The sequence below is a fragment of the Morone saxatilis genome, unplaced genomic scaffold, assembly GCF_004916995.1.
Source record: "Morone saxatilis isolate NCDOM2014 unplaced genomic scaffold, NCSU_SB_2.0 Contig11, whole genome shotgun sequence".
In the NCBI taxonomy this organism is placed as follows: Eukaryota; Metazoa; Chordata; class Actinopteri; family Moronidae; genus Morone; species Morone saxatilis.
In genome coordinates this window covers 27411361-27422304 of record NW_023339663.1, presented here as the reverse complement: position 1 = coordinate 27422304, position 10944 = coordinate 27411361, and the positions used below count along the sequence as shown (strand labels likewise).

The following is a 10944-nucleotide window of genomic DNA, read 5'->3' as shown; positions in this document are numbered from 1 at the left end:
GTGGCCGGCCGCATGTGCCGTCCCCTCTGCCAACTTCTGTGACTGTGTGAAAGCTCTCAGCCTCCGCAGAGATCAATAGTCTCACTTCTCATCTGCACGTCACTGTCTCTCACTCTCTGCCTGTCGCTCTCTCTTTCATTCTTCTTACCACTGCCACCACCCCTCCTTCCCTCCCTCCCTCTGTCTCTACTTATTTTGATGTCTGATGCGGCGCACTGGCTATTTGGATTACCAGAGGCGAGACAAGCTTCAGTCTGGCTGTCTAGCTCAGTGTGGTGTAAGACACATGAAACATGGAGTTGGTGTGCGTCTGTGTTTGTGACGGCGTAAATGTCACACAGCACACACATCTGACATCTAGACAGGTTTATTGAGGGAACGTTGGGTTTACATCTGTCTGTCCTTTTCTTTTTCTAATACTTTCTTTTGTTTTCTTTGTCTTTCTGTTTTGTTTTCTTACTTATTTCTATCTTTTTTTTCTTTCTTGTTTTCTTTAGTTATTTTTCTTTCTTACCCTTCATATTTTCTTGTCTTTCTTTCTTGTGAACCCCAGCCTTCATTCCAAAACCTTGAGTATTGATTATTCACTATTTACAAATCATGAATTATATGGTATTAATGTAGAGAATAACCAGCAGATTCATTAATAGTAAACCAATATTAGGACCCTGTATCAGTGAAGCGTTGCAGAACATGATATACTTCAGTTTAAGGACTACACACAAACTGGATGTACTAATAGCAGAGAATGTTGGCACCACTTTTTACCTGCCCCATCTTATCTTAAGTGATCGATGAAAAAATAGCCCTTTTTTTGTTGTTTTGACATATTTTATGTGTTTACGTTAAGGGTTCTTCTTTAGTATTTGTATATGGAAATGTAAAGAGTTAAACAGCTTCTGATAATAAAATTGAGGCCAAGTTTGGCTTTTTAAGTCCCTGAAAACGTAGTTTGAAATCTTTCTCTATAATGTAAAATATTCATGACTATATATGCAACAATTAATTACAGTTTTAAAAATAACATCCTTATGTATTATTAAGAGAACTGATGAGGACTGCATCAGGACTGCGTAGGTGTGGTTGGATCCGATTTGACTGACAGTCTTCTGGAAACATAAGCAATCATGTTTGGATTTGAAGGCATTCTAAGTAGGACTTTTCTGTTGCTGTTAGTGAACACACCATTTAAGGTGGTCTCCTCTACCCTGGCTCAACTCCTCAGCCACTGCTGTGGTCGAGAGTGACCGAGGAAAGGGAGCAACGTTACAGATAAAAAAAGCAGTGAATTGGAGAATGAAATTATCTTCAAATCATTTTCTGACTGTTTTTACAGCAGTTCATTTCTAACGCACCTCCACACAATCCTGCTGAAGGTGTGCATTGCCGGACTTTGTGTGAATTCAGCTGAAGCTATGCTGTGTTGTGTGTTTCTCAGCCCCGCCCTCGGTCAAACAGACACACACAGCTGCAGCTCTTTATACATCCATAGTCTCACATAGCCAGACCGATCTCTACACTTTGTTTCAGCGCTGTGCCCGAGCTAGAGATACATCCATGGCAGACAGCGATGTAACATTGCTCTCTGATACAGACGCTGGATGATGGACTGGATTATTTTTATATGAGTTTATACATTGTTTTTTGTAAAATCCTAATTTGTATGCCTTTTAAAGGTTTCTTAACTATGATTGGTGCACAGTTCACTTCAACAGTGAAAAACAAAAAGGAAGGAGAAACACAAACAAACAAACAAACAAACACAAATTACAAAATCATTTTCAGGTGCAATAACCAAAACTGTTGCAACCGTGGCAGAACATATTGTAATCATGTGGGATCCAATCTTTTATAGGAAGAAGTTGTTTGAGAAAATAATTTTGCAGACCTTTTAAATGTTCCGGTGAATACAATATGCCTTTCTTTCTTCTTTGTTGCACTTGACTTTTGGTTAAAATTTAGTCAGTTCATTACAACAATCAAATAGGATTCTTTTATTGATAGCAAGCCTAAATAACCATTTTCTATATTATATATATATATATATATATATATATATATATTATATATATATCTGTGTGTATATATTATGTAATATATGTATTGTAGTATATAGTATAATATAATATGTATATGTATATATATAATGTATGTTATATATATATGATATGTGTATATATATTATTGTATATGTATTATAATTTATATATGTATGGTTAAGAACATTATAATTTACAGCAATACATGTTTAACGTGTTGATTGATTGTATTCATTTAACATGTCAATCAATAACACAAGAATATATCATTAGCGTGTACCTTGTGTCAGTCTTCTCATTTGATGATGACATTGTTCATTCTTTGTTCCATCAGATCATGGACGGGGCCGAGAGAATGACCCAACCTCCGTCCCGGCCCTCCCACCCTCGATTCTGCGAGGCCATCAAGACTGACACGGCGCCTTACACCTCTCTGTTCACCAGAACATTCCAGATACAAAAAACCTCACGTGTACCGGGTCAAGAAACAAAAACGCAAGAAAAGCCAAGAGCTCGTCAGAGCCCATCGCGACTCAAGTAAGCAGAGCAGAAACCCCCATCCAGAGGCCAGAGGGGAAAGAGGATGGAGGAGAGGAAGAGATAAAAGCACTGAATCCTCGGCTGTTCCTTGGTCTCCTCTCTGCACTGTGCCCAGCTTGTGATCATGGCCTATTATTTTTTTAACACCTAGCTCTGTGAAAACTTTGGTGTTAGAGGCAGTGGCCGGTCAAGCTTGGGGCTGCATTTGTTTTAGTTAGTGGGAGTGTGGAAGCCCTATAGGAGTCCGCTTTTGGGCTGTTCTGCCTCCACCCGCCCCTCTCCCCAGCCCTCACTGGTGCAGATGAACAGACACAGGAAACAATATTAGACCTCTAAGCCAGGGTCTGGAACACCACAACGGCTACTAATAATTTAGTTCATTTGAAGTAGTCAGTGTCCTCTCACAGCGTCATTAAAAAAACCAAAATTACTATTCATTGCTACTTTTTATACTTCTCTTTTCATACAGAGCAGGCTTGGGATTCAATAGCATTTATCTTAATTTACTCTAGTCAGGATCCCATTTTAAATACAGTATATTAAACATTTGCACAGAGTTCTTCTTTGCTCAAAGAACAAATAAGGAGAGACAATAGATGAATTTTAAAAGTTAAGCAATGATCTCTAATACCCCAAATTAGGAAATATAACCTTCTGGTAAAACTCAAAGAAAATTGATGTAGATCATTTGGAAATGCCTAAATCTTGATTATTTATATGAGCAAAAACTATTTCTTACTTTGGACTCAACGGTTCCATCTCGAGGTGCCGTTATTCCAATCATCAGTGGAAGACCTCAGGTTGTAACATCTGTCTGTCTCTCTCCTGTGTCTCTCTCTCTCTCTCTTCTCTCTCTCTCTCCTCTCTCTTCTCTCTCACTCTTCTCACTTCTCTCTCTCAACCCCTCTTTTTACAGCTTTCAAACCTATTGCACGACAACATCAGAGATGAAGACCGTGTGTTTGGTTGAAAGCTCCAGAAAAAATCAAACAGTTGAACTGGTTGGGATTAGTTTTTCCATAGCCACTTCATGCTTATTTCCATACTAGTATTTTCTGATTTGTTTGGGTCTTTTTAAAAAGCACATTTTTTGACTAAAACCTTTGACTGTGGTAATGTCCTGTGTACCTGAGCTATATCTTTCAGCTGCTGGGCTTTATGGAGCCGTGTCAGCTTGTGGTGTCTTGGGGGAACAATTAAAAAGCCACACTGAATAAGTTTGACCGTTGGCTTGACTCGGACTCAGTTTCAGTTTTTGTCTCGGACATTTGGCTCCATGGTGTGATAGCTGTTTATCAATTTCCCCACCCGAAAAGAAAAGAAAAATAATGTTGTTTAGTTTCATTCCCCCGGGTGTTTTGCTGTAAAACGGGAGTCAAAGCTGGTACCAAAGTGATATTTTGTGACACTGTTGTTGTTGTGATTGTTACCTCTGTGATTGTCATCATCAGCAGCCTCAACCTTTTCACTCTCCTCTCTCTCTCACTCTCTCTCTACACACACACACACACACACACAGAGAGCCCACAAACACCACATGAATAAATGTTAAGTGGCGATGGAATATTGCAGCAGGCTGGACAACGATGCTGATTCCCTTGCCGCAATCCAAAATAGTTTGTGGAGAAGAGAGATTAGGGAGAGAGAGGGAGAGAGAGGGCCCAACACTTGCATATCAAACCAAGGCTTTGTGGTAGAAAAGAAAGTGGTTGAGAGCAGGAGGAGTGGGGAGGACAGAAAGGCTCATGTTTAAACAGTTAGCAGAGGAGAGATGAGAGCGCATCAAAACACGGATTCACAATGATCTAAACCCCTTCCTCATTTTCTTTTTCTTCTTACGAACCAAAGGGAGAGCGGAGGAGGGTGAGGAGGAGGGGAGGTGATTGAAAGGCTGGAGCTGCGTCTGTAATTATGGGTTGGCCAGCCAGAGCTTCCTGCCACAGTGAGCCGCTCTGTGCGCCATCATGACACACACAGTATACACACACACACAATTCCCCCCCCCCCCCCCCCCCCACCCCCCCCCCCATCTCAGCCTGCCTATATTTGTACACTTGTTAATGAGGACCTGTGTCTTTGATAATCCACACACTCGCAGATGCACACGGTTGTTGTGGGCCTTTGGAAAACATGTTGTTTGTTAACCGCGCAGCCTCATTGCGTAATGCATACCAATCGGATCAGTGCGAAACATCACCACTTGCAACCACCCCCCCTCCCACCTTCATATTGGATGTTTAATTTAGGAGATGTCTGATTGCTTTATTTGAGAGCCAAGTGATTCCATTATGTTGGCCTAATAAGAGTGTACTAATGTAATATTTTTTTCAGCATCCTTAATTTCCATACATAGTGGGATTAGTAGTTCATTCCAAGGCGCACTGTCTGCCTATAGTTTACTTAATGAAAGGGAGAGGAGATGAAAAAGGCCATTAACTTAACAGCTCAACGCTCCATTTAGGCTTGTTTTTAAAGAAAAAGAGTCGATGTTGCTGAACAAATGCAGCAATTTCAGTTTGATTGATTTAGTTTGAGAGGGATATCCTTTGCCATAAATCAGACCAAAGGCCAAATCCAGTCAAATCTGCATCTGTATTCTTCAATAGAACAGTTTCCTTCTACAGAAATGAAAAACTGTTGTTTTCAGTCTTTGTATATTGCTTTATACACTATATGGCCAAAAATATATCAACACCCTCTCATTACACTCATATCATTCAAACCATATTTGCTCATTTGCTGTGGAACTGTAGACGTCTTTCTGTGATTCTGAGCACCTGTATGACTCCATGTTGGCTTCGTAATGTTTTGACTTAAATGTTGGTTTTTTGTCCTCCTCCTGTCATAGGATTTTAGTTTTGAATATTTCTTTATTTGCATCTTGTACCATGGTTTTAACAACGTATTTAATGCTCCTGTAAACAGTTGTTGCATTTTTTCTGCTGGAGTAAACAAAGCTGAACAGTTTGAAAGTAGTTGCCTTGTTGTTAGTTTAAAAAGAAAAGTTATAATTTACCCAATAAGGTCTTGGGACAGAATGGACCTGCCATGCTTAATTACACCCTGAAGTTGAACTCCACTCTTATCTGGATGCTTTTGGAACCTGGCTGCAGGGATTTGATCCAGTTCAGCCATAGGAGCAGTAGTGAGGTCGGACACTGATACTAAGTGATGAGGATCTGAAAGCTAATAATAAGGGGAAAGTGGGAGAGTATCCTCGGTAATGCTTGACAGGCAGAGTTGCAGTTGGATATTTGCTCTTCATCTGCTAAAAGTGGAGTCTCTGTGCTCACTGAAAAACTGATTTGAAGGGGCAGGGGAGCATGATTTGTGACATCACAAATAGTTTGGTAGTATGTAATATTATGTGTGTAATAGTTAACTTGTACAGTGTGATTAGAAACTTGAAGCCACCAGTGCACACCACTGAGAATGGACTTGCAGGAAGTAGGAGACATCTTGTGTCCAGCAGGAAAACTTTAGAATGAATTCATTTGTATTTCAGAGTTCTGAAGTTTTAATGAAGGTAGGAGGAGGAGATGGATTTTTCAAGGATTTTAATGTGAAAATGTTTCTTTTTTTGCAGAAAAAAAGGAGGTCAAATCAGTGTTTAGGCGCATGTTGGTGCTGTAGCTTGAGATTGTTAATTTCACTGTAAGACATTTTGTATTAATGATGAACTGCAGTTCTGATGCATGTGCCAGTCTTAGACAAACCATTTGATGTTCTCTGGAAGCATCTCAACAGATGATCCAACTGGACCAGTGCCATATAAATACATTGAAACTATTTATGAATGTGAAATTTCCATGTGGAGTATAAGGGTCTGAATAGAATGTGATGATGGAACACTATATACTGTGCACACATTGGTACTTCAGAGGTGACTGACAGGCTTTTATATAAAGGAAGTTCCTGGTACATTTTGATTGGCCAACATGTTGGTTACTTTTTAGTGCACAGTGAGTTAAATGCTGGGAACTGATGCACCTTCAAGGCTACGTAATTGCTGTGACCCCGAACATCGTCATCTTCACAAGTACCAATTCATGTAGTTTCATTTGACTAACAAGGACAGCTGTCAGAGAAAGCCACCTTTTTGTGTTCATTTGAAAGAGGAATATTGTGTTATGTGTGAGTGCCTTTGGTAATTTTCTCCATTTTGTTCTTTTTTCCAAGAATCTAACATGTGCAGCTGGGTTTTCTACTGGAGGACATGTTTCATATCAAAAATCATTCAAACTAGTAAATGTTTATTCTGTAATAATAGTTTTCATGGTACATTATTGGTGGAAGAGACTGAGTGGAGCTTGACATATTTTCCAGTGTTCGATATGACACATCATGTTCAATGGCAGTATGATCAATAAAAGTTTTTTTTCCAACAATGTAAATTCTTTGTTTGTCATTATGTGAGGCCAGAACCTTAGTTTCTTTTAATTCTTCACTTTCTTTCAGATGCAGTCACGATTCAGCAGTCACTGGTGCAAATAAATGAATTTTATTGAGAAAAAAAGATCAAAGCAAATACAAAACACTTACATAACTGTCCAAAGCTCATCACCATCATGATGATAAAAAAGATATGTTTGGTTTGACTTTTTTTTTTCTCAGAAGCTGCACATTTTTAAACCTATAGTGCTTTTCTTGACAAAAAGCAATAACTGTAATTAATCTATCTCTGTATTTACAAATGAGGTAAAAACATTAACTTTGTTCACAACATGTCTGCACCCAGAACACAACATTTAAGAAGCTGTTATATGGTACAAATGAATGGTGGTGGGAAGTGAGTCACTGCTCCTTAACAGCTGCAGAAAGAGAACAGAAGTGTCTTCATTCTCCACTCTGCGTGGCTCAGGCTCGGCCCCTCTAAAGAGAAGTAAATAACAAGCATCTCCTCTCTAGGAAATCCCTACTCTATAAAAACAGGGAAGAAAGGCCTGTGTGTCTTACTTTTCAGGCATCATCCCACCGCATACTGCACCCTCACCTGACCGCCAAGTCTCTTATTTTTAAAGCCACATTGTTACCTCTGCTTTCATGTTTCTGGAAAGCTGCAATCTGGGAATTGACTCCTCTGTCTCTTTTTTTTTTTTTTTTTTGAAAGTACCCGCAATCCTTTGGTTTTTTCCAGCATGACAGCAAGCCATCAGTTCCTATTAGGATTAGTGGCCTGACGTGTTTTCAAACACTCCTACCCTTTAACTGCTCTCTGCTGTCAGGCTCGGCTCTGCCAGCGTAAAGACGAATAAAAAGAGCGCTGCTGCTTCTTGCAGCAGAATACGGCAGCTGAAGTGTCAGCCAGGGTTGGCTTTTTGGGAGAACTGTGGGGAGAGGGAGGAGGTGTGGACACATGACTTTTGTATTTATGCCATTTGCTGTGCAACAAACCGTTTCTGCAGAAAACCATTACTCCCAGCATCCCCCCCATCTCTACAGCTCCCTGCTGAGCTCCATGGTGCACTGGTGGCACATTTCACCACCAAGCACTTGATAAGATGGTTCCTCTCTGCCTCCCTTCCTCATTTGCTCTCTGATTCAACCCTCTAACCTGTAATCATCGCTCTTATCAAAGGTGAAAAGAACAGGTTCTTTTCAGACTCTCTTCTTCCCCTTCACTGCCTCTTATTGTTCTTTGCCTTTTTGTTCTTTTGAGACAAATTGTCCTCACTGGTTCCACAACAGCAGGGAATCTTTTTTATATATGAGGGGGAAAGAATCTCTCCAAAATGAGCCGTCAATCCGAGTGTGACTAAAGCCAAATAATCGGAATGTTTGCCACTGTGCTGACTATTCACAGCTAGGATAATAACTGCAGTTATTTCTTTGCAATTTTCTATCAGTCCCCACAATCACAATTATCACACTGAAATTTAGCGAGGGCCAACAGATAAATGTGTGTGGATTGCACAGCTCAGGCCTATATATGAATAGTCATTATAAATCTCCTTCATCCTCCCCCTCTTTGTGTTTGTATTTATTGAGTAGTCACCTTGGAAAGGCGTTTGACATAGTTTGTATTCTACCGAGCAATTGTCTGTTAAAGTAGTCTCTCGCAGACGCCACATTTGGTATGCCTGAGGAAGAGCGTACGCAGAACAGAGCAACAGAGCAAGTATTTCCTCCCTCCCGCAGTCCGCACGTCTGCTCCCATTTCTTCATTACAAAGCTGTTTGAATTTTCGTGCAACCTTCCCCCGAGTGAGGAGGAGCGAGCGGCAGAGGAGTGCGAATGAGAATAGGAAATCACACGAAGACGAGGGCGCAGTAGTAAGTAGAAAGCTTGATGTCTTACAACCCACGGACCGTTGAAACTTGAAACACCCAACCAATACAGAATTACTCAACCCAGCGAAAGACACATTACCAGAAAAAAGAAAAGAAAAAAAATCTCACCCTGCAACCCAGTGATGGTCGAAGCACTTTTTTTCTCATACAAACATTGACAGAAGCTGTGTACAGCCAGGCAGCGAGAACACAATGTGTCCACTATATACTGAAAATCCAAACTCTGTATTGTATGGGCTACTCAGTATGATCCCACTCTTCTTCACTGTCTTTTCATGGAACGGTGCAATGTGGGATAGTCCTTCTTTATTTACAAAGATTTCATTCAGCAGCAGTGTCTTTAAAAATATGTTTTGTGTGGCATTGATTTGCACAGGTATATAAAAAAAAAAACATTGCCAAAAGATTTTCACGTCACATTTTAGGCCTTCAGCTGACACTCATCCAGAGCTGCTCACGATGAGTGTTAGAAAATAGAGGAAATTTGGGGTTTTAGTGGCTGTGACTGGAACACATTTTTCCGACAGTGAAGCTAAGCTCCATCATGATGAGTAGCCCAGGTAGAGGGTGACGTTCTGAAGCCTTTAACCTGACTGGCAGGTTTGATAACGTCTGCCCCTGCGAAATTGTCATCCAAGGTAGAGGCAGCGCAGAGCAACAGGCTCTTTTCACAGGGGCACTTTGATGTGTGTGTTAGGCCACCGTGTTGATTGACAGGGCTCATCATCCAGTAAATACAACACCTTCTGTGTCAGTGAGTAAGGGGTGCCGAGCGAGTCTCTCTGTCAGTCAGTCTCTCGCTGTTCTCCCACCTCGGTTGCCGCTAAGCGTCCGCTAATTGATTGTTTCCGGACGGCCCGCTATCAGGGTCCTATCATCAGTCTGGTCTGTGTGTGTCTGAGCTCAAAGGTCGCTGGCCTCGGCTCGCTCGTACAGTGCCCGCAGCTTCTCAAAGCGGGGCCCCCACTCCCCGAGCGTCTCCTCTCTCCTTCCCTCCCCTGCCCCGTCTCCGCTGCTCCCTCCGTCCAGCCCCGCTGAGCTGAAGGAGCTCAGAGAGCCGGCCGGCGAGCCCCCTCCCTCTGTGGAGAAGACCTGCAGGGAGTCGAAAGGCCCCGTGTCCGGATGCTGGTCGGCATCGCGTATGATCTCACACAGGTAGCGGGCCAGGTCCTGGCTGGAGAAAGAGAGGGAGCGGCGGGCCAGCTGGGAGGGGCGGGTTTGGCCCTGGGCCGGAAGTCTGGTGGGGGGGACGTCCCTCTTGTTGACGGAGGCTGGTGGTGTGGTTGGCAGTTAGAGGAGTTTGTTGTATTGCTTGACTTCGTATGTGAGTCATGGGTGTTGTTTGGGTTCTTTTTTAGCGCTGGGTTTCACGGCTTTTGGGTCTCAGTAGGTGTGTGTTGCTGGTGTGCCGAGTGCGAGGCTCGGGCACGCGCCTGGTGGACTGGCACGGAGGTGAGATGTTGTAGGATTGGGTAAGAGTGGAGAAAGGTGAAGGAGGAGGGTGCAGGGCTTCTTGGAGCGGCAGTTACTTGCAAGGACAGCGTTTCATGAGCTGGGGACTGTGTTCTTGAATATCTACATCCTCAGATAGTATTGTATGGAGAAAATTAAGGCCGGGCTTGCCGACTTCATTGGTGTGTAGAGGAGCAGGGATGAGGATAAATGATGAACCGAGCTCAGGTGGGTGATTGAAGAGGGCGAGAAAAACAAGATGAAGTAGGTGATGGTGATGTGAGATGATGTAAGTATAAGATGGTGCTTGCTGGGAAGAAGATAGGACCAAACAGAAGGTGCTTGTGGAGTGAGGCTTCCTGTCGGCAGACCAGGGAAGTGTTCTTGCCCGCAGTGTATTAGATCTAGCGCTGGGTCACAATTCCTCGAGACTGCGGGGCGCGCGCCAAACATGCTGAAGCGACCATGCTGTCAGCGCTTCGGTAAGAGATGCGGACGTGATCTTCCTGTCCAGGCCCAGAAGGTAAAAAATCAGACCCCATACAGAAGAGCATGATGCAATTAAATGAAGGGCAATGTATATGGATAGTGTACGCATTTTTATATGAGTCGAAGTAGCATAG

The 10944-nt window shown here is 42.3% G+C and overlaps 2 protein-coding genes across 2 annotated transcripts in view; one reads left to right on the top strand and one right to left on the bottom strand.

Moving 5' to 3' along the window:
- The window catches only part of dpy19l3 (dpy-19 like C-mannosyltransferase 3), a gene marked incomplete at its 3' end in the record, with an annotated part of 48473 nt that extends 46088 nt beyond the window's left edge, over window positions 1–2385 (top strand). The window contains 1 exon segment of the mRNA XM_035652569.1: window positions 2374–2385. Coding sequence (XP_035508462.1) covers window positions 2374–2385 — 12 coding nt within the window.
- Window positions 2386–7666: 5281 nt separating this feature from the next.
- Window positions 7667–10944, bottom strand: part of si:ch211-186j3.6 (neural-cadherin) — a 275078-nt gene continuing 271800 nt past the window's right edge. Inside the window, exons 37-38 of the mRNA XM_035682213.1 lie at window positions 10241–10310; window positions 7667–10140 (exon numbers count right to left, since the gene is read on the bottom strand). Of these exons, the coding sequence (XP_035538106.1) occupies window positions 9773–10140; window positions 10241–10310 (438 nt within the window). The 3' untranslated portion in view covers window positions 7667–9772. The remainder of the gene's footprint in view (window positions 10141–10240; window positions 10311–10944) is intronic.